Here is a 22,787-nt window from a genome sequence, read left to right as displayed (position 1 = left end):
CATAGCAAACTGCGTTCATAAAGTCTACATACATCCCTGTCGCATAGCAAGGCTGACCTCAGCGGTGTAAAAGCTCCATGCAGGTCTCTGCTCGTCAGTGTCATTCATTTCACCTGGAGCCGCTCGTCAGCTTTCAACTCCACTATCCTCCAAGCGGCTTATGGCTCCTTAAAGGAGCAGTACAGGTTTTGGGAAGTGAATTTCCAAGAAGCTATCAGTGACCAGACACGGAGTTAGAAGTACAGAAAGAAGTGGAAACAATAACATAGAAAGGTGAACCATCCAGCGAGCTGCTGTGTATATCCACTTGGTGCAGCGTCAGATTTAGCCAAAACTATTTGAATTACTGAAAAAAACGACAACAAAAACTCATACCTCGATTGGAATAATATTAGTGTGGATGAGATTTGTGTCCAAAATGCCAGATTACTTCTTTCAGCCAGCTGACTAGCAGTGTACAGCAACACGTGGGGGAGGGGCAGAGTCACTCAGTGCTCTGTGGCGGAAAGAAGAAGTCCCGTCACTCCACCACTTTCTCTGTCGCCTCATCCTGTCTTTACAACTGTAACTTTTAATTAGTATTAACCGGGTCCGATTTTTAAAGATCAGAAAATTGTAGTCAGCGCAACCCTATTTGCGGTATTATTATTTCAACACTGATGATGCAGCAATAATAGTCCACAAATATTGTGCATCCCTAATGTCTACACCGATCAGTAACCAGTAAATGTCAGTAGTTTGTAGAAAAGCGAAGAAATCCCCAAGGAGGTAAAAGGCTAACCGTTCGCTAAACACACCCTCTGTTTTAGCGAATTTAGCAATTTAACTAAAAGCGATGACACCAGTGAAATCCAGCACATCCAACAGCATCCCATGTTAACTTTATTACGAAAATCCCTGGTAGCGATAAATTCCCATGATTTCAACAGTCACTTTAAAAAGAAAAAAAAACAGTGTCATGACCTTCGCATGCAGTCATAACCAGCCCTCACTTCTGATAGAAAAGTCCTTTTGTCTGACATCGACACACCTGCCAGGAACGCAGACTGTTTAAGGTGACATAATTCCTCAGGGCTGAGTGTTTGGCTTCCTGAGGTTCAGAGTCCGGGGAATGTTAAGCGTTCAGCTGGCAGAATTTGAAGCATGCGGTGATAAGGATTTGGTTCGTATTTGGGCAGCCGCCAAAGCTCAACATGAGCCACGACAATGTTTTAGCAGAGCAAGCATGTCTTAAATAAGGCGAGTGGGAACCGGAGGATGAAGCTAGAAAATACCAGAGGAAGAGTGACAGAATGTAGAGCAACTCGAGTTGAGGCTTGTAGGACGGAGATGTGTCATTAAACTGAATATGACTCATGGCAGGTGTCTTAAATAAGAGCCATTTCTCCCTCTATTCACATTCTAAGACATCACAAGCACATTATCGGCACTTCACACACTCAAGTACAGGCCAAGCTGCTGAGAAGCACATTTAGATGGCGAGATTTTTTTTAATGCTCCAATATGCCTGCGCTAGCATATTTGCTCACCCGACGCACTCCAGGTACTGCGACAAGCATTTACACTCATCTCTCTGGAGGCTCAGAAAAGCAGGTCTTCAACACCTTCATCTAACAAACCCACTGTCCTCTTTACACGTCCTAGCCTGTGTCCTTTTTCTCTTCCCCTCAACCTCCCTTCACATAAAACTGTTTCATCTGTTGAACTTAAACAGCATATAACACAATTTGTACCATTTACCCAGCAGTTATTGGATTGAACCTCACAACTGTGTATTTTTGTAGCTATTCTCATGTCTACAGTTAATAAAAAAAAAAGCTAGAGAAATCAAGCACAAAGGAAGAGGTGGTTGGAAATTCTCCAAGTCAGAAATGAATTTAGAAACGGCAGATTTCTGATTTCTCCAATAAAAACGAGGAAGCCAGGAGAAATGTTTTCCGAAAGCAGTAGCTCTGTAACATCACAAACCGGCACCTTTTCCGGGACTTTAACAGCACTCTGGTGAATCCAGAGTGCTTAAAACAAAACCTGGAATAAATAAATAACTAAAAATGTATTTCAATACATTAAAAATGTCAAAATATATCTACAACATTATTTAAAGCTCATCTGTATATCATTCTGTTTTCTCAAAATGATAAGCAATTTAGTTTAAAAAAAAAAGTAGCTTCAAGCTAATGTTACACAATAATGATGTACAATCTGTTGTTCACTTGGCTCAGACACTGAGAAAAATTAAATGCTAGTGCAGCAAATTTCTGTTGGTGAACATTGTGGGGCAATTATTTGGAAACTAAATTGTCAACCAACACCCAGAGTCAGCAATAAACAATGGCAAAGCTGGCTGTGATCTACTTTTTTCATTTAGCTTTAATGTCACTGCCCTGCACCTCAGAGACAACCTGAGGATTAAAACGTTTCTAAAAAAACATTTCATTCGTCTTTCTCTTCTAAAACCATCTGTTGTTCATTGTGCAATTATTTGGATCCAACGTTTCCAAAGCCACCTTCATAATTTATTCATCTGTGGCAGCCATAACAGAGCTGTGGCACTGCTTCCCAGATGGTGCTGAGAACCAGGCATTCCGACCCAACGCAGCTCCACGGCGTTCCCTAATGTTAGACACAAACAGGAATCATCATGTTTTGCCGCTTAAAGCGCCTCATGTGTCCAAAGAGCTAACTTTGAGATTGTCTTTATGCCCAGCATCGTGCGATCACAAACAAATCTCAAGCTGTCAAGGCTGTATATAAAGAGTCTGGTATGTTTAGCATTCAGCGTGAACAGAGCGGTTGTGACAGCTCCCCGCCAGTCGCAGTCTGCGGCACCACATTTGACACCCAACAGCCCGACGAGTCTCATGTCTGAATCTGTGCCCGTCGTGTGAGAAAACGCCACAAAACACCCTCTCTATCTCTCTCTCATTCTCTCTCTCCCCCATGTTTGCAGATACGAGCAGTCTTTTGAAGTTTGCATGTTTCTGCGTTGCACGTTTTAGCTGCCTCTGCTGTTTGTGTGTATTGTTTAACAGTTTTCGCCAATGCCTGGTCGAAGGAGAGCTTGCTGCAGTTGGCTAAAAAAAAAAAACTGCAGCAAATGCACCAAAGTCAGGGAGCCAAAGTGGGTCAGTGTGCTGAGCTGAGCGGAGAAGGATGTGACAGCCCGTTAAGCCGTGCTCCCATCGTCTTCTCTTTAGAGCACATGGATACAGAGAGCACTGACGGGGTCAAAGCGATACTTTCATTTCTTCCTCTTTCTTTTTTTACATTTTTGCAAAGTTCAAGACTGTATAGAGCCTGGGGAGTCGGGTTGAAACGATTAATCGGATTAATTGTGATGAACCGATGACTAAATTAGTTGACATTTATCTCAATAACCGATTCATCGTTAATGGGAGTATACAGACTCAAAAAGGCTATTTGCTGGAAGGACTCCACGTAGCCGTAATTAAGTGTACAAAAACTATTAACATTTTGCATTTAAGAAAAAGAAAATCTCCAATATGTTCTACTCCGATCTCGTCAAGTCGCATAGACTTTGCTTCACCTGGTTCAAATTATAAAATCCAAATAATCTCCAATTAATCTGTTGCTAACAATTAACAGCAAACGATTATTGCATGAAAGTATTTTAGATGGATTCTTTGCTACAAATGATCTAGCATTCACTGAAGGAATTCTTTATTGTCGCATTTTAGCCAACATGTTCATATTTTTATTTGAAAAAACTATTTGTTTATTTCCATTCTCATGCATTTTTAATCTTGCATAAAATAAAGTTGAGCAGTTAAATGAAATATCTACGGAAAGTGCCAAATTTTCTTTTACCTGATTAAATCAATAGTAGAATAATTATTAGCTGCAGCCCTACTGGGAACAGGTTCATTCAGTAACAAGGGTTACATCCAGATTTGGCCACAGTGCATCCGTCATGAGGCCGTTAACCAGCAGGGACTGAGTCAGCGGCGCTCCAGAGTAATTCCATTAAAACCTGGATCCTCATTAAGCCGCTCGGGTCGGGTCGGGTGCCGGGGGGAGCACGTATCGATCCGGAGCCACGCGGGGGCCGGGCTGATCACACATGCTCTCTAATGGCACACAGGCTCGGTAATGAACCGAGCGTCACAGCAGCTCGATATGCGATGCTTCCACTCAGCAGGTCGGCCATTCAATCAGAGGCTGGTGGCGCAGCCTGTGGAGTAACTGGTGTGAGCGTGTGTGAGAGCGTGTGCGACTTTGCTGCTGTTCGGGGAACATAACGAACAGCCCCTTCACGCCATCGCTTAACATGCCGATGATGTTCTGATCTCCTCTGAAGGTCAACAAGAGAATAGGAGCAGCTTCATGGTACTTTACACTCAGTGGACAAGTACAGAATATGTTAGTAAACTAGTAAATATCACAGTGGCTCTATTATAACGTTTTAGAAGGCATGTTCTGCTATATTTGAAGCTGTGCTACTTTCAGCAGAGGTGGTTAGCCTTTGCAGTGTTTATTATGAGGCTATACGAGAGATTTTGTAAACATAATTGTTCTGTGAATTGATATGGCAACGTGAAACAATTTTCAAATATTTACCTTCGTCATGCCACTATGAGGAACTGCACGTATTTACACTTTCTGCCTGGCAACCGGGATACCAGTACACAGGGCAGGTTGAATGCTGAGAAACGTTTGACGCCTCCACGATAAAGGCTAATAAATCTCTAGGAATTGTTGAGCAGAAACTACTAAATTTGGGCAAATGCGTGCACTCGAGACATTTGGATAGTGGGGAGAAGAGTTTATTTGATTTTGCCAAGCAAAACCAATTTATAGTCTGTTTAACTGCAGTGTTAAACAGTTAAATGAGAGCATATTAAAGTTTAAATCAAGAGGTTGTGCTGGAGCTGTGAAGTATGCAAACAAGCATAATTGATTAGTCTTTTTTTTAGGTTTAACATGTATGCCAAATCTGTACACACATCTTAAAATATTTTCCAGTTACCTTCGTATGTCAATGCAATTTACATATACTTTTTAAATTAACTGTATCTGTACTTTTATTGCACTCGTTGTACGACTTTAAGTTCTTTATTTTCACTGCAATAATCAAATACCTTTTATTGCAAACGTCTAAATTTAATATTTTGTTTTAATGTCACTGTTTGGACGTTTTATTATTTATGGGTTTAGTTACGACACCGTAATCTCCAGGATGTGTAGGACCAGACTGTCTAATCAGTAAGGCGAGATAATTTGGCTACTTTAAGAAGCTGAACTGACCAGTTGAACTGTATTGTTGTTGCCATACCTGTGTCCCCAATGTCAGTCATACCGAAAAAAATCAGCTACTGGAGTAAACATGAGCTAAAATAGTTAGTGTTTTGTGTAACAGGAAATTTATCACAGACGATGCTTTTCATTTACAAAAGCAGAAAATGTTTTCTGCAGGTATTAGCTTGCCTGGTAAGCTCATTAAAAAACAAACGGTGATGAATCAACTGTGTTGATTCATCATCAACGTGGCAGCTGAAGCAAGAGGCAAGTTGTTCCAGTGAAAACAAGTTGGGGTGCAACAGTGGAGCGGGTGCCAAGTGTTCAGAGACCACAGGTCGTCGACATGGGGGATCTCGGCTGCTTACCTTCTCCCGACTTTCTCTGCCCATTTCCTGTCTGAATACGCTCGTCATCGGCCACAAGTGGCTCAAAAATGTAAAAAAAATAAACAGATACGTTGTTGGAATAAAAATAATTCTTTCATTTCTTCACAAAGCTGAATGGACAACTCTATCTGGACTGTGTGTTTGAAGCACTGCTTACAGTTTTAAGAAAGAACTAAAGACATATTACAAAAATAATTTGTTATAATTATAATACGTATATGTATGTATGTGCTTATGTATTTACATGAATATCATAACAGTAGACACCACTGTAAATTAATGCATATGTTTCTACTATGCATAGTAAATCTAAAAATATTTCCCCATCTCAAACTACTGGTTTTCTTTAAAAGTGATGGAAAATGGAACGTGTCATTTTAGTACTTCATCTGTAATATGATTTCTTGCAAAGGTAAACTGACCCCACTGTAAGGTACGATTCGACTTTTTTAAAATTATTATTTATTTATTAGAGATGCAGGCCTTCCTCCATTGGAGCATCCTAATGCTTTGATAATTAGAGGCCAGACTGCAGAGACACGCTGCTCAGGCTTGTCCCTTCCTCCAACACGTCCCACTGTGACAGAGTCACTTGGTATGTACCGTCACACACCTAGCTAACACCTTCAATCAACACCTCCATGCATCCCAGCTGTAATCTACAGCTCAGGGACGCCTCGGAAATGAATGAAAAAGCAGCTGCCACAGGATCCAAACAAGGTTTTAACGACAATGTCCATTTATCCCTAAAAAAAAAAAAAAAAAAAAAAAAACTGTTGAATGGTGCCAAGCTCTAGGCAGGCCCTCAGAGCAGAAGGCTGTCACGTGTGGGCAAAGGACTGCTTTACAGTGTGTGTGTATGTGTGTGTGTGGGGGGTGCGGGGTGCGTGAGTGAATTGGCTTGAGTTTGATTTGTGGCCCAAATGGGAGCAGGCAGCCAGCCCAGCCCAAGTTCAACCCCACTGCTGAGGCCTGGGCGACCTGAGCGCGGTGACAGATGAGAGCGGGGTGGAAAGGCAGAAGGCGAAGAAGAGGAGGAAGTGGGGAGGAAGGGGGGAGGAAGTGCGATGCTGGCAGCAGCTCTGTTGTTTGTGGTCATTCCTTGCACGGGCTGTTAACAAGGAAAGGGCCGGCAAACACTGCAGGGCAACAGAGCAGTCAGTCAGAGCCGTAATGTTTAGAGGAAGTCGATAGGATCTCTATGTCTTCCTCTATGAGCCTCAGAGGACTGGCACCGTCAAAGGGCTGAGCAAGCCTAGCTTTGAGTTAAAGTTAGTGTCTTGAAAAACTGCTGAAGTGTTAAAAAGAGAAATACTGTCCTCCTAAATTCCTGCTTTCTACCAGCGAGAAAAAAAAACTCATTAGAGCTTAAGACAAATGAGAGTCACGCTTCTTCAATTTTGATAAGGTTTTAAAATGAAACCTAATTTCCCACCGCTTCTTTTATAAGAACAAAGCTTCAAATTAAAATAAACTATGAAGTCCATTTTGAGAGCATTCCTTGACAATAATCTGGGCGTCATTTGCCAGGTTTTATTGTACCCTTTCTCAACACTTGTAACCAAAAAAAACTGGTTCCCATGGCTGCTCATCCTTACCATTGGGTCAGGTCTTTATGTCTCTTGCCGCAAAATAAACTTTCCATTGATGCAACCATGAAGACACAGTCTCAGATTTTCCCAGGACTCGACTCCCTCTGGGCTTTAGACCAACAGAAAGCGCATGCTGCAACCTGACAGACTGAACCATTATGTGGAAGAAAGAAAACATATAAACCCCCTACAATCCCACTGCAACAATGCCAATTCCAGACATGACAAACTAGGAAAATCCAGGCGGAAACTGGACAAATCCTGGATGTAAAAGCTTGATCCTATCATACAAAAGGTTCGAAGCAACATTACAGTTCTGCTGAACGCTTACTTCAAATGACTGTGGTTTCACACAATGCAATTATTATGTGTGCGACCTTTAAAAAGTTTTGAGGAACATAATCTTGAATGTAAACTGGTACCTTTATGAAGATTGAGGGATTGGGGAACATAAAGAAGGAAAACAAAAGAGGACTTCTGTAAACACAGGAAAGACATCAGTTCTCCAAAGCAGCCGTCAACTCCTACCTCTGCATCACCATAAGCCAACTTTGCTCTTAAGATAAGACACTTAACTCAAAGCTGATGTACAAAAGCCATTAGTAAGCCATTAGTATTTCACATTCTCATGTTGAAACCAGAAACTTTAAGGAATTTTATTGGGTGACAGACCAACAGAAAATTGAATCAAACCCTTAGAAAAACTTGTTCCTTCCCTGCAGTGGCACTGCATCAAGAACTACTAAAGGAAACAACACAAAAACCTCCAAAGAAGACAGTCAACGCAACTTTGTTGTTCACAAAATGTAAATAAAAACTGAGCGATTTTAGCGGTTGTAGCTTTTGTCGTTGGTAAATCAGCACGAGCTGCTTCTCCGGCTAGAACTACAGTATTTATTTATTTTTTGCTGCTGTTTTGATTGTGTTTACCCAGAATCCCTTGCGCTGTAGTTTGATTCCTGCTTTTGGAGAAGTCTCCAGTCCATTTGCACACATGCGTTCAAACTGCACTAGAGCTCACTTGAACCAAACCATAGGTTTCTTTGGCGGACCAGAGTTTCCTTTTTTGGTCCGCATCACAATTCAATTGTGCATTCACCCCAAATAAACCGGACCATGTAGACAAACAAACGGGAGTTCATTTAAAGTGGACTAAATAGGGCTGGTGTGAAGGCACCCAAAATAAAGGACAACACAGACAAAAATAAACTCTTAGAAACTTGAGTGGTGTGGAAGTTTGCCTTCCAGCAACAACTGGTCATAAAGATACAACCAGAGCTACAAAAGAATTACTTAAAACAAGTTGTTCATATTAGAATGACAAAGTCAAAAACAAGTTGTTCATATTAGAATGACAAAGTCAAAATTTGTGGTGCGTCTTGAAAATTATTGTCCACTTGATTTATCTAGTCTCCATAAATTTGAGCCATTTTGCAAAACAAATTGTGAAAAATTGTTCATGTCTATATGCACAAAGAAAAAAACTGCGACTTTAACTGCAGTGCGTCTTAAAAAAAAAGACTTTGAAGGAACCTTTCAAAAACAATGTTTTGGTTTCCTTACACTTGGTTCCAATGCATCGCATTTGGTCGATGCAAATGGACAAAACGGGGTGTGAATGCATTTTTCAGAGTGAAGCAAAGAATGTTTTTCAGCAACTTTTAACCTGAAAATGCAAGTGGCTTTGAAGTTGCTTAACTGAGCAAGACGGAGTAAGATAAGCGGGTCTCCACGCAGCGAGAGGCTGCACCGCACGCCTCACTTCCCCTAACAGTACTGCCCTGGCTCCACCACCAGAAAGTTTCAAAATAATAAAAGAAGTGAAACCTGCAGTGGGTGCTACCAAGGAGGTGAAGCAAAGAGAAAATGAAATAAAAACAGAGTGGGCGGGGGATGAAGTCTGCGATCAAAGTGGGTTAACACCTTACACCTGTTTTTAGCAGTGCGCCAAGAATGAGAGTCAAAACCTTTCGAACTGCACACCGACACACATGGAGCTGTTTGCTCCGAAAGGTCAGCGGGGTCAGAGATCACAAGGGGAGGAATAAAATGTGACACAGGCAGCACACACAGAGGACTTTAGGGAAGAAAAGGACAAAAAAAACACTGAAGATTTTCCTCAAAGGTCTTTGCGTTTACAGAGACGGAAAGATCCGCTCGGATTCTTCCATATCTGGTGCTGACTGGCCTGGCGTACTAATATGGAGAAGGAGTTACGATTCCCATCAGATAGCAGCAGGAGAGGGAAAGAGTCTTTCATCTTCCTCTCCGAGCGAAGGACGGCGTTACGCAGTGTGTTTCTTCCTGTTAGGGCGCTGGCGTGCGTCGGAGAGATAAAGGGTTTGCGAGTCTGCCTCGAATAAGAAGAGCAACAGCTGAGACGGGAGAAACAGCTGTACCGCTTCAATCCCCTCCCCTTCAAACCGCTTATCTTCTCCTTCATCCTCGCTGCTCTCTCTTCACACAGCCTTGTTCTGATCCTGCTCTCCCTTAGAGAACGTGGTGCCGCAGAAATCACCGCGTTCCCTCGAGATGGCGTTAACGGCAGAAATGTCGCTGACGCCGTCCCATCACAAAATTCTTTCAACCCCACTGTTTGGGGTTTACCCAGCCTTTTGTTTTTCAGAAGCAAAGGTAAATCAGACGCAAGCCTGTCCGTCAAGTTTGTCTTCCCAGAAGTAGTTCTTTGAGCAATACAGTCACACCTCCCTGAATCGGTTTCTTTCAAATTGTCACCAAACAAACACAACTGAATAATGCCATGACTTTCTAAAAACATGACCAATGTAGGGACTTAATTTCCACACTGACAATTGGCGATGTCTAGCGTGGAACTCCGGGCATGCGCCTGCAAGCCTGCGGCTGCAAACGGAGACGTGAACTGCGGGAAACCCAACGCCGACGATAGGAAACAAGTGCCAGTCACAAAAGTCTGAATGGACCCTTTAGGGATCGCGGGAACGTGTCAGTTTCATCTGTGAATCCTTAACCGTTCATGAAAAGTATTTGTCGCCATCTCTTAGATCAAACATATCCTATTGTGACAGTGTAAAAGGAAATTCCAGTTTTAAAATCCTTTAAAACAGGGGGGGTAGGGGGTGAAAGGTCATCCACGCTCCAACCGTAGATAACCAGATGGGGTTTTTTTGGGTTCAGTTAACCTAGACAAACCCGGGACAGCCTTCTCTGTCCGACAACATGAAGAAGGGTAAAAATATATTTTTAAAGACAAAATATGTCATCATGATGAGCCTAATTACCTCACAACATTAGAAATCCATAAAAGATTAATATATATATTAATATATCCTGCAGATTCGCTTGTAGAGGTAATGGTTGTGAGTGGTCAAATTGAGAAAAAAACTAAATTACATGGTTAATTCATCCATCTATCAAAGTATTTACCCAACTTTATCTTTATCTTTTGATTTGCTAGTTTTGATTCATTTAATGTAAAAGGAGAAAAACAAAAATTTGATTTGTGGACATTTCATTTGCCGGTCACTAATCGGAGCAAGTCGAGGGAGAGAAAAAAATCGTCTGATTAACAAATAACCGGTGTGCTTTAGCAGAAAACCAGGAAGTCGGCTGTGTGTTAGGGGTTAAAAAGTGCATTTAAGCATAAAGCAGAACACAAAAAAGGAGGCGATCACGGAGAGAACGGAGTGCTGCAGCCACGTCTGCGTGTGATATATTGTCTTTGGCTGCGGAGCGGCTTCCCGAGTTCACGAGTTTCCATGACATAGCCGGCGCTCAGCTCCACCGCGAGCCAAATACTCAGAGACAGATAGATGAGACCACACGCTGCGAGGCCAGAAAGGACCCGTCGGATGTCTGATCCAAACCGGTGGATCAGGACAATATGCAGAGGAAGTGGAAGGGTGAGGCATCCATCTGTTTATGCTCATTTCAGCTGGTGTATAAAAGCCTTCTATTTGTAGAAATCGGCCTTGACACTTGCTACGCTCTGAAGATGAGGATTCAGGTTGTTCCTGTGCTGCGGATTAATCGCAGGACTTGTGGCTGCAGTTTTTAAATGCCAGAAAACACCCATGCTTTTCTTTAGCAGAGAACGGATACTGCAAGTAAAGGATGGAAGTAAATCCTGACAACAAAACCTGCAAAATAAAACAAAAAATAAAAAAAAACTGGGGTGTGAGGTGGTGGCCCAGTCAAAGTTCAGATCTACATCTTGTTAAGAATCTGTGGCAAAACCTTAAAAGATGATTTTCAATCATGCTCTCTCTAGTCAACCTCACTAAACTCTGGTCCAAAAAAGTCATTATAAAAATACTGAAAATTGCAAGATGTGAGAAAGGTCAAGAGGTCAAATATGTTTGCAAGGCACTGGAAAGTGTGCATTGCACTCAACTTAAAGCAACAGATTTAAGTCTGGTGCACATTTTGAGTGGAAATGCACACTGCTGACCAGAAAAATCAAACACTGCTACCTTCACTGGTGCACACAAGAAATTACAACCATTGGAACAAGATACTCAGGTTTTATTCATGTGTAGTGAAAGTTTACTATTGGAGGAAATCCATGTTTGAGCAAGAGCCCAGAAGATGCCTGCACAGCTGTTAATTTCTCATAGACAACCTTCAAAACAAAACAAAACAAAAAAGAAAAAGGTAGAAAAGGAGGACATGCAGTTCAAGAAACGTAGAAATAGATACTCCCGTATTCAAAATCAAAGCAAAAATGTCAAACTTTTAAACTAATTGGATCTGTAACAAACTGTTTTCTAACCCAGTTTCTTGCTGCATAACATGCTGGTACTGACCAAAACAAACACAAACAAACAAAAAGCGAAACCGCTCTGCTGCGCGAGCGACACACACCGTAATAGAGTCAGTATGTCATATGCAGACGGGGAACGATTCAACATAACGTGCAAGGAGAGTTTTGCGGTCTCAAATTTGACTGGGCTTATCCAGCAACACCAGTTTGGTCATCTCTGATGATAATCACACCTATTTTCTCCCCAAACTCTCAGATTTTCACCTTTCAGTAAATGAAAGAAATAATAATATTCGCCTGTAGCTCTCCATGTGGAAGCCTCAACAGTCCGGTCGATAAATAATAATAAACCGCTACACATTTACGGTCTATTGTAATCACTTGCTCACTGACACAAGCACTCCCAACAGTCCATAACTGTACACACTGACAGTCTAATGCATTTTAAAACCATGTTAATATTACGGTCAGGGGTGCCGCCAGGAATCTTGGGCCCCCTGACAAAAAATTGATTTGGGCCGCCCCTCCGTTGCTGCTGTTACAATTTTTTGAGTCCATCTGACCCATCAAAAGCGTCACAATTTTAAAGGCTTGCAACTTGCTTTCTTTGGTCCAGCACTGATAACTAGCACAATATATACTGCTCATGAATTTTTACATCCAACAGTCTGCATACAGTATGCAAACAGGTTGCTTAAATTTTTTCTGTTAGCTTTAGATTACTGAAATGTCTCTCCCCACGAGCAACAGTCAAAAGCAACGTGCAAAATACACACAAAGCAATGCAGACTTCTCAAAAAATGCTATCAAGTCGCATTTTATTCAAGCCGCAGTATATAACATAGTGCATTAAGAGATGTTACAGCTGCTGCTGACTGACTCATTTTTCATTAAGTGGTAAAAGAGAGAAGTTAAATATATTAATATGTTGGTAATTTTTTTCTTAATTCATTAAATCCTAGTGAAAAGGAGGCAAACAGTAATGTGTATCTAAGCTAGCTGTGCTAAATGGTTGATAATCTCATCTACCCACCTCACTTGCAGAAAAACTGGGTTATAAAAATGTACTTTTACCTTTTTCTCTCTCTCCATTTTTTTTGCTTTTTGAAAACCTGACTATTATTTTTCTTAGCAGCATCGTAAAGGCCACAGTCAGTCTTGTTTTCCATCCACTGTCTGCTGTTGAACACAGTCAAGCTCCAAGCAGGAACCAACCACTTCATGCAGATCCAGGTGGTTTCAGGGCAAAATGTGGATGTGTGTTTTTTTGGTCTGGGAGTGGGAGCATTACATTTTTACTGCTAAAAACAATCTTCAAAAACACAATATGATTAATTTTGTAATTGACAGGGCCCCAATTTTTTTTTCTATGAACAAAAAAATAAATGAATAAACTTATCTTTTGCTGCAATGGGATGTCACACTGAAATTTTGAGGAAAATTCAACATTTGCGCGTTTTTTGTTATCTTTTTCTCCGTCGGAGCATCCGTGATAATTGCTTGGACCAAAACTAGTGGCAGGATAGCACAGTCCTCTGGGATGGAACAAACTCATATTATGATGATGAATGAAATTCAATTTATTGTGAATATGTAGTTTAAACGTGAGCAAATGAAGAGGCTTTTTTTTTTTTAAACAGCAAGAGTATGTGTGAGGTTTTTGAGCTGCTTCCAGTTTGACCAGTGTGAGTGTACTGGTACCAAGGGTGTGGAATTCAGTGTTTAAATGAGTAAGAACAGGGCATGTCATTTCTCCTGTGAAGCCATCTTTCATGTTAGCGCCACACCAAGCCCATAGGGAGTGGAAAAACCCAAAAATGGAAAGGTGTCAATCTTTGGCTCATTTGACGGTTTAAGTTGAAGAAGGGCTGGACGATACATATCAACTACAATTAAGAATTGGTTTTTTTTTGTTTGTTTCAAGTCTCTGAAATACCACCAATCTGGTGATGTGACCTTTCCTGTTGCATTCTTTTTTTTTGTCCTTTTATTTTTAAGCACTTATGAGGCACAGTAGTGAAACCTGAAACAGCAAGTTACTCAACAAGTTGTTGCTATGTGACCAATGTGATGCCACCGACCTAGCTTAGGTTACATCCCCCAGAATGTTTCTGGAATCGGAGTCCAGTGAAATTATGAAACACCGTAAAGGACATATTTCTATTGACACTGTTCACGTGTCTATCGGTATACATATTGTTATCGACTTGTTGCCCAGCCCCAAGTTGAAGTCTCGACACCAACATTGAGGGTTTATGCCAGAAACGCCTTTTCTTTCCCATTACAAACAGGTGTAGACATTATCCAATTGGCTTTTTGTTGCAGTTCTTTAAAAGTGCACTTTGGAGAATTTTGGTTTTTGTTTCGGTTTCTAGGATTAGACTTGCCAAGATACTTTGATCACCTTGAGAAAAACAAAACTGGCAACATGAATTAAAAAAAAAAAAAAGCTTTGCTTGCATTTATTTTAAAACAATTTCTATGTTTACCCAGAATTGTGCTTCCAGTGATCTTATAGTAAATAAGTATTCCCTATATTACACTTGTTTTCCCTCATGAATAAATGTATTCCAGATTTATTCAGTCAACATTTTTCAGTCAGATTTTATGATTGCAACACAGTAAAATAGGATCAAATCAAAGCCATACACATATTTTCCCCCCTGTTGTGTATTTAGTGTGAACAACTGAGCTTCTACTCCAACTTAAGCCTGACCCTCTGTGCTACAAGTCTGTCTGCGGCCAGCAGCCCTCGATGGCCGCTACTTCTCCTAAACAGTAGCTGTGATTACAACACAACAGGAACCACATGGCAAACACACACTCGGCACACAACGAGAGGGAAGGAGGGGAGACACTGTGGCATTACTTCCTCAAACGTCGTAGTGAATAAAAAGGCAAGTGGCTCAGTCTGCGCGTTGCAACGTGGTGCAGGCCTCTGAGATTTAAGAAGTGGAATCCTGCATTATCCTCCCCTCTTATCGTCCTGCTGCACATTTGCACACAGTCGTGCACGCAGCTAATCAGGCGCTGGCCGAGCACCGCATCCACGACACCCACTTCACTCGACTCCCGGCTGATATACAGTCCTCATCAAACCCACAGTTTGTCCACCATACGCTTATCGGTGTTCCAAAACAAGCCGTCACGCGCCGCAGACCCTGTTTGCCCGTTCCCGACGGTGACAGAGAGAAGACCGCTAAAAGAAAAGGGAAGAAAAAAAAAGTGTGTGACGACATGTGACTTCTCAGTTCCATCTGTGATGAATGGATCTGCCAGACTCACGCATAAAGTTACCGAGGCAACAGAGCTCCGGCCCTGATTGGAGGTCACGCAGAGATGAAGGCTGACGCGGACTAAAGAAAGAAAAAAAAAAACGGGACGAAGACTATCTATAGCTACCAACATGAAGACGGCTTGTTAACTCACCTGCACATGCATCTAAAGCCAACGACAAGAATGTCAGAAACGCGCCTGCCATGACGGGACATGATGCAATACAGCATGGAGGAACAGAATCTGAGAGACCGGGGCCTGCACTCGATGACGCAGAGGCCCCTCCAGCGTTTATCCTGTTCTCCTGTAAACACGGAGCTCTGGTTGTGAGAGGGGAGTTTCATTTCACACACACACACACACACGCAGGGATGTAATCTCCGACTAATCGCATTTGCAGTCCTGGGACCGAGCAGTTACACCGCAGTCCTGGACAGATGGGCCAGCGTTCGCCAGGCAGCGCTGGGATTAAGTGGAGGTGCGGCGGGCAGCTACCGATGGGTGACTTCCTCTAACCGGCCGCCGGCCTGATTACATTACAGGGAATCTGTTTTGTTACTGCGTTCCTACGCAGCTTTAATGAATCAAAGGCATTGCTACTAGTAATGAAACAACTCAGATTAAGTGTGATGAATCGATTATTCAAATAGTCGTCAAATCGATCAGTTAACTGGAATATACAGACTCAAATAAAAAGGCCATTTGCTGAAAGGACACAGTCCAGCAAATAAGCCAAAAGTGTGCAATATATATATGTATGTATACATTGCATTTAAGATAAAAAAAAAATAAAATTTTACACAAAACTCAGGTGATATAGTTTAAGTTTCACTAAAGGAAAGCTATACAATTACATTTTAGGCATTGAAATCTTTATTTTGCTATTTAGACTAAATAAATTTAATTATTTATTTGATAAATTATTAGAAAAATCAATTGCTAACACAATCGTTAGTTGTAGCCTTAATTAATTTGCAGTAGATGTCTAGATTGAGATTGGACTTTAACCAACACCTTCAAAACTCACCGGAAATGTGGCAAAGAAAAACTATTTTCTCAACAGGAAATCATTTTAACTGATGCCAAAATTAATCTAGAAAGCTTTTTAGCATCTGCTGAGACTGTGATTTACAGTTAATTTTACAAATATCAGGCCAAACAGATCAATAAAAATCTGAATAGCCGATAAGAGAGCAGGAATTGAATTCTGGGGATTAGTTGTGAACAGTGGCATGTCGTCAGCATAGAGGGAGATTCTATATGATGACTTTTCACAAGAAATTTCTGAGAATACTTTTGAGCAAACGCCAAATGCTGAGCAACTGAAAACATTCCAAGCCGGAGACCCAACCAAATCTCTTGAAAGTATCAAGTAAACTCATCACAAATACTTTTCCACTTTTAGTGACAAAGAAATAACTTTGTGTTTTGTTCTTTGAGAAAGCTGAAAAACAAGCGCTAAGTATTTTACTGTGACATAATTTTACAGCCAAACTGAAGTAGGTTTTAAATGCAACTTTTGATGGAAGCAGCTGTCAACATGGCTGCCAGTTGTGTAGAATTCAAACATGCATTTATAAAAGCACTGCAAACATCCAAGCTTTTAGAACTTGCTCAGAATTGTCATCATTTTCCAAGAATGTCCTCTTCACATTACTAAATGTCAAGGAAGACGGTCAAGAAAAAAGACGGGGATTGTATCAGTCTCCTCTGAATTACACTGCAGCTCTGTAAAAAGGCACGCTAGTCATGAGTCTGAACCCGAGACCTCTGGGCCATTTGTGAGGCGTCGAGAACAACAAACTCACACAGCCGAACGAAATATCAAAACGCAACGTTCTCGAATTCCTCAAAAGAAAAATCTCGAGGGGAGAAAAAGAACTTACGAGGGGAATGCAATAGTGAAAGGCCCCCCCGGAGCATTCTCGTAGGTTTTCAAAATCACATCTATGATGCGGCAAACAGAGAGCAATGTGTCAATATAGCAGCTCGAAAATGCTTAAGGGTTACATGGGTGGTTTATTTTCATTTATCCAATTCACCATAAGAAATCATTGAAAAATGTAAACAATGGTCCACTCTATTATTGGAATAATCTGAACTGTAATCGGGAAGCGTTAACGGATAAAATCAAGTTCTAGGCAGGGTGGCGCAGGACGTTTTCAGCGATGCAAACCGAGTGTTCATGAGTGCTCATGTAGCATGCTCAAACAGCTGACAATCAAAGACAAACTAACAAAAGGAAAGTTAACCGTCAGCAGATATTCATGCAAGATGCCCCGTTCCACATTATCTCGCTTTACAACCACTAACTTTAATGTTTTTTATTAAGATATTATAGAGCAATCCACAATTGTAAAGTGAAAAGTTGTGTTCAAGTTGTGGGAACAAACAGAATTTTGAAAGAAATCCCATAAATTAAAAAAAATAAACCTATTTTTATTATTAGTTTTCTTGGGAAAACTAAACATTATCCTGAATACACCTGAATGGTGAAACAAGGCGGTAGCTGCATCATGCTTTAGTGACGCTTTTCGACGAAGCATCACCAAAGTTGGGAAGTTGGTTAGAGTTGGTGGGAAGACTAAAAGAAAGGGGAATCCTGGACCTCAGACAAAGTACTTAAAAGATCGATGCTCCCAATCCAGTCTGTCTGGGAGAAAATGTTGTGCAATGGTCAATCATGTGCAAAACCGGCAGAGACATAACCCCAAAAGAAGTTGCAAAGGATGTTTCTGCAAGTAATGGAGAAAGATATCCTGAATAAGAAGACATACTCATCACGTGTTCATTTAAAAGAAAAAACAAAAAAACAAAGCCATGCATGCTCTTCATTTCACTTCCCAATTACGTGCTACTTTGTGTTGGGTCTATTAAAGAAAGTTGAAATGAAAATACATTGTTTTTGTAACGAGATGACATTTCTGATTCTGTCTGTTTGGCTACAGTAGTGTTAAAACATTTATAATTTATACAGTTATTATTATTATACATGCATTTTGTTATTTCGACTGTCTACTTGATTTCAGGTCGAAAACCGCTTCTGGCCCATTTCCCAATTTCAAAATGCTCCTACTTTCCCTGTCGCACAGCTTTCTCCGACATGCTAAGGCTAAGTTTGGGATGAGCCAAGGCGGTGGTGGACCCCCCGCCACACCCATAGCGTTCCCCGCTGAGGGCAGCGGTGCGGGGGGTTCATCGCCCTGTGAAGCGCTCGGAAGAGGTGGTAGCAGGTACTGAGCCTGCAGTGGGTGCTAACAGCGAGCTAACTAAACTGGCTGCCCCACGTAAACTCAGCGGCCTGCCTTTGAATCACACGCTGAACGTGAACGAACAAAGAAAAAAAAAAGAGAGGGAGAAAAAATAAAAATCAAGCAGTGCTCACTCTCCTCATCCCCTCGCTGCTATTTTTACGTCTCCACATTAGCATGTCACAAATACTGCTAACTAGCTTGACTCACTAGCTTGTAAAAGGAGGAGGGGGCGCATGATTTACTGCTGGCATCAGATCAAACCCCTCTCCGCTGCCTCTCGCTGCATGCGGAGGAGATATTTCAGCCTCACCTGGGCTGAGTGAAGAAAAATAAAAGCTTTTTAACATCCCTGCGCCTCGCCACAGATACCAACAGTCTGCAGGGGTGAGAAAATCACCCCTGCATTAAGCGTATCGTTTCTAATCACGCTATTATGGATTCACGGTGCTTTGCTGCTATATATAAAAAAAGGAGCATCCTGTGAATAAAAACAAACACACCCAAATCCGTCTATGGGGATTTAACGTTGCCTTAGCTAGCTAGCTCGACGTCTGATGCGCGGGGGATTACCGAATGATGCGGCTCACGATATCCAAGTTGCCACCCCCCATCCGCCCCGGGCCGTAATGTGGGGTAACTCACCGAAATGCCCCGTTTTCCTCTGTCTCAGTCTGATGGTATTCCAGCGGGCACATCAGAGGACGGCGCTTCGCAGCTTGCTATAAACCACAACGCTCCGCAGCACAACAGCGCGTCTCGCAACAGCTGTGTTGTGTTTTGAATGAGAGCTGAGGAGGCGCACAGCGGACGGACGGGCGGAGCTTCCAGGGTGCTAACTGGGGCAGCAGGCTGCTCATCATCCGCAGCAGACCTGCCTTCAGCATCCTCAAGCACACAGATCTTTTGTCCTTCTCGGCATTATTGTTGACTAGGACAGTGTCGGTTTGACAGATGGGGACCGCGTTTCTCTTTGTTTATTGTTGCAGGCAGGGTGCAGTAGAACGCCTCCATGGGGCTTTGAAATAAGAGTAAAGTTCAAGTGTTTGATTCTGCTTCCCTCTAGCGGTCACTTGCGGTAAAACACCTTTTTTTTTTGTTTGGTAGAAAGAAAACTACAGGTGCATCTCAGCAGAGGTTGGTAGAGTCGACTACCCAAAATTCTACTTTTGAGTAGAATTTTGCAAAAGTTTTACTTTTATCTGTTATTTTAATTGTCAAATGTTTCCCGTCACTGGATGTTATTTTTGAGCTGTTTGTGTCTGAGATGCAGGTTCTTCTGGGACATTAAACAAATGTCATCAGCTGTGTGGCTGGTGTTAATCAGTTTATCATTTTCACGTTACAGAAAATCCATAATAAGCTCAGACATGTGTGCCCAGAATCAAATCTTTTCACTCTGGAGAAAGGACAGCTCAAAAACGTTTTAATAAGAACACAGCAACACCTTATTGTGTTTTGTTTCTTCAATAATATTTTCCTGTAACCTTATCAGTACTTCTAACAACTACAGGTTACAAATTGTAGAAGCACAGAAAAAAATATATAATTTTATTCATTTATTGTTTGGACATCAACAATTTTCTATATCACACAAATGTACACAGTTCTGACAATCTTCCCATCTACAGGCTGTAGTGAGGCAAACAGATGCACTGAAAAAACAGTGTATTGGTATCCCTAAAGGGCAATTACTCCAACAAAACTGCCTGAAGTGAAACATTGTGTGGCAGTGTAAAAAAACAAAAACAATCAAGCCATCATTTGACAGCAGCGTGTTTGAAATCACTCCCCAAACTTCAGCTGTCTTTCCTTTTCTAAACCGTGCAGCTCCCTCGCTCGGTTCTTCAGATCCTCTGCTTTCTTCTCATCCTTCTCCGTGCCGTCCCCGAGTTTGCACATCCGGCTGGCATTGGCGCACCCCCACACGTGTCCGAGCTCGCAAGCCCTGCTGGCGTACTTGAAGGCTTCACTCATGTTCGGCGGCAGCCCCTTGGCGTTGCCCTCGATGAACATGGCGCTGAGGTTGAAGCAGGAAGGTGCGAAGCCGCCGGCGCAGGCCTTCTCGTAGTACTCCCGGGCCAACGTGGCGTCGGGGTCGCTGTCCAGAGCTCGCCCGTCGTGGGCCAGCAGACCGACATTATGGCAAGCGTCTATGGACTTCTTTCCTCCAGCGTTGCAGGAGCGCATGAAGCAGGAGTAGGCGGTTTTCAGACACTCGGTCACTCCACCTGGTGAACAGATTCAGCAGAGACTCACTAAGACGACAGAAATCTGTTATAAGTCCAAACACATTTAAAGTCTAAAAATTTTATTTCAATCATATTAAGTTAAAACAGTAAATGTAACCATATATGAACAGAAGAACAGTCCATACACACCCCACGGTTCATCTGTGTAGTTTTTATGTGTTAAAGATGCATTAAATCGTTGTATCTTTAATAGGATCAGGAATACATTAGGGATTTATTATCTTAAGAATATATGTACAAGTACAACACCCACAAATCTGATTCATAGTTGGTTCCAAAAGGAAGAATAAAAAAAAAACAACATCCAGAGGAACTTACTTGTTTCTCATCATCTTACTTATTGGTTTACTGTGTGAGCAAAACATGCTGGGAAGCTGTCGCTGCACTTTTGTTTTTCAAGAATTTCTAAAACATATTTAAGACAAAATACTTGAAATATTGCTTGCAACAACAGAAGGGCAGCTCACAAAACCAAAAGAAACGCTTTTGTTGAAATGCTGAAGCAAAAAATGAATCCATTTCAAACACTCACAGGAAAAAAGGAGCTTTCAATTCAGGGGTTTTTACATTTCAGGACAGAAATATTATCCAAAAAAACTGTTTGAAAATTATTCTGGCTAAGTTTGATTGTTGGACTGATGGCCTCATATTTGACACACAAAGTGGTTCAAGGCCAATTCAGTAGCTGCAAACTGAGCCCAAATCATAACACCTCCACCACCGTACGTCACTGTTGATGTCCAGGATTAAAAACTCTACTTATGTAGAGTTTTTAATATGTTTGATTGGAAATCAAGTGATTGTCTTTAGACGCTACGTTTGATGATGGCGGTGTTGACTCTGTAGAATGTTTTTACACATTTGAGGCAGCAATTAAGTAATGTTGGAGCCTGATGAGGGCTATGTGATTGAGTCAGAGTGAGGGCGTTCTTTCTTTCCTTCTGAAAAAGCGGTCTGTTCACACACCTTTGCCGGTGACATGGTAAGCTCCGAGTTTATAGCAGCTCTCCGAGTGTCCGTTTGTGTCACAGTTGTGTTTCAGGACTTGCGCTGCAGAATCGTAGTCTTTCTTCACGCCGTCCAAATAGTCTGCCAGCCTTTGGCACCCTGAGGAGACGCATCGTTAGTGACACAGAGGCAAACACAAGCAGCATTAAACTAAAACTACAATTCTATGACTCAAAGATTTTTATAGATTATTTAAATGCATGTTGTTTGTTCTTTGTGTGTTCATTTTATCTTATATTTATTCTCCTTTTTTCTAAAAACCTTTAAAACTAATACTTTCTTCAAAAACCTTTATTATTATTGAGATGTACATGTATTAGACACTATAATGCATGTAAACTGTAATGTATTTAGGAAAACATTCTATTCTAATATTTTGTCATAACTTAAAAACTGCATCAAATAAATACATCTCTTAAAATAAAATAACTTGTTGTACAATAACTTAAAACAACAGTATGCTACAACTATAATGTAACAACATCTTGGAATAACTCAAAATAATCTTAAAACTGTGTAAATTAAATAAAATAAATACCATTGCAAAACACGAAAAGAGCGAAATAAGAATATAAAAAGCTCAACTTTAAATAGCAGCTTTACATAACAGCATAAAAACACTGCAGCTTTACATGGCATAACAACGTAAAACACCGTGAAACAACATAAAACAGCGAATCTAAAGGTAACATGAACAACGTGAGGGTCAGTGAACGCCTCAGGGTTGGTGTTACCTTCAGGGTCCTTCTCCTTGTAGCACTGGTAACTGTACTCCACTCCCAGGTTGTCCAGGAACTGCTTCACCTCCTTCTCATCCTCAAAGTTGATCAGCCCAGCCATGACGCAGCGTCTGGCAACAGGAACATGGGCCGGAGCTGCTGCACTAAACTAGCTGTGTGAGCGCGACCAAAGCGACTCCTGCATGTGGACCCGGTCTGGTTCTGTTAGCCGCCTGCTACCTTCCCTCCCGCGCTGCTTAACCTCTAAAGAACCGAGGAGCTTTAGCGCTTTCGTAACTGTCC

The 22,787-nt window shown here is 41.6% G+C and overlaps 2 protein-coding genes across 7 annotated transcripts in view; both read right to left on the bottom strand.

The window, feature by feature from the left end:
* ralgps2 (Ral GEF with PH domain and SH3 binding motif 2) overlaps nucleotides 1-19,420 on the bottom strand; it is an 82,835-nt gene extending 63,415 nt beyond the window's left edge. For 2 of the 6 annotated variants that reach the window (XM_055046739.1, XM_055046746.1), the window contains exon 1: nucleotides 19,151-19,420. The gene's annotated coding sequence lies outside the window, so the exon portion shown is untranslated. Of the gene's footprint in view, nucleotides 1-15,407; nucleotides 15,559-19,150 lie in introns of all 6 variants that reach the window. The other 4 variants (XM_055046763.1, XM_055046771.1, XM_055046754.1 and 1 more) reach the window with 3 other exon arrangements.
* Nucleotides 19,421-19,989: 569 nt separating this feature from the next.
* On the bottom strand, nucleotides 19,990-22,757 carry LOC129370560 (cytochrome c oxidase assembly factor 7). The gene is made up of 3 exons (XM_055046630.1): nucleotides 22,500-22,757; nucleotides 21,724-21,864; nucleotides 19,990-20,736 (listed from the first exon to the last, which is right to left on the bottom strand). Exons 1-3 carry the CDS (start codon nucleotides 22,603-22,605, stop codon nucleotides 20,291-20,293), a joined length of 693 nt encoding a protein of 230 aa, XP_054902605.1. The 5' UTR covers nucleotides 22,606-22,757; the 3' UTR covers nucleotides 19,990-20,290.
* Nucleotides 22,758-22,787: the final 30 nt, after the last annotated feature.

This window comes from Poeciliopsis prolifica, unplaced genomic scaffold, assembly GCF_027474105.1.
Source record: "Poeciliopsis prolifica strain line A6 unplaced genomic scaffold, Auburn_PproV2 SCAFFOLD002, whole genome shotgun sequence".
NCBI classification, from domain to species: domain Eukaryota; kingdom Metazoa; phylum Chordata; class Actinopteri; order Cyprinodontiformes; family Poeciliidae; genus Poeciliopsis; species Poeciliopsis prolifica.
This window is presented reverse-complemented; position numbering and strand designations above follow the sequence as displayed.

Bases quoted from the DNA above. Each gene is read 5' to 3' on its own strand.
- LOC129370560 (XM_055046630.1), bottom strand. From the start codon at position 22,605: ATGGCTGGGCTGATCAACTTTGAGGATGAGAAGGAGGTGAAGCAGTTC. The intron at 21,865-22,499 runs GTAACACCAACC...GCGTCTCCTCAG, and splicing joins CAAGGAGAAGGACCCTGAAG to GGTGCCAAAGGCTGGCAGAC. The intron at 20,737-21,723 runs GTGTGTGAACAG...TCTGTTCACCAG, and splicing joins TTACCATGTCACCGGCAAAG to GTGGAGTGACCGAGTGTCTG.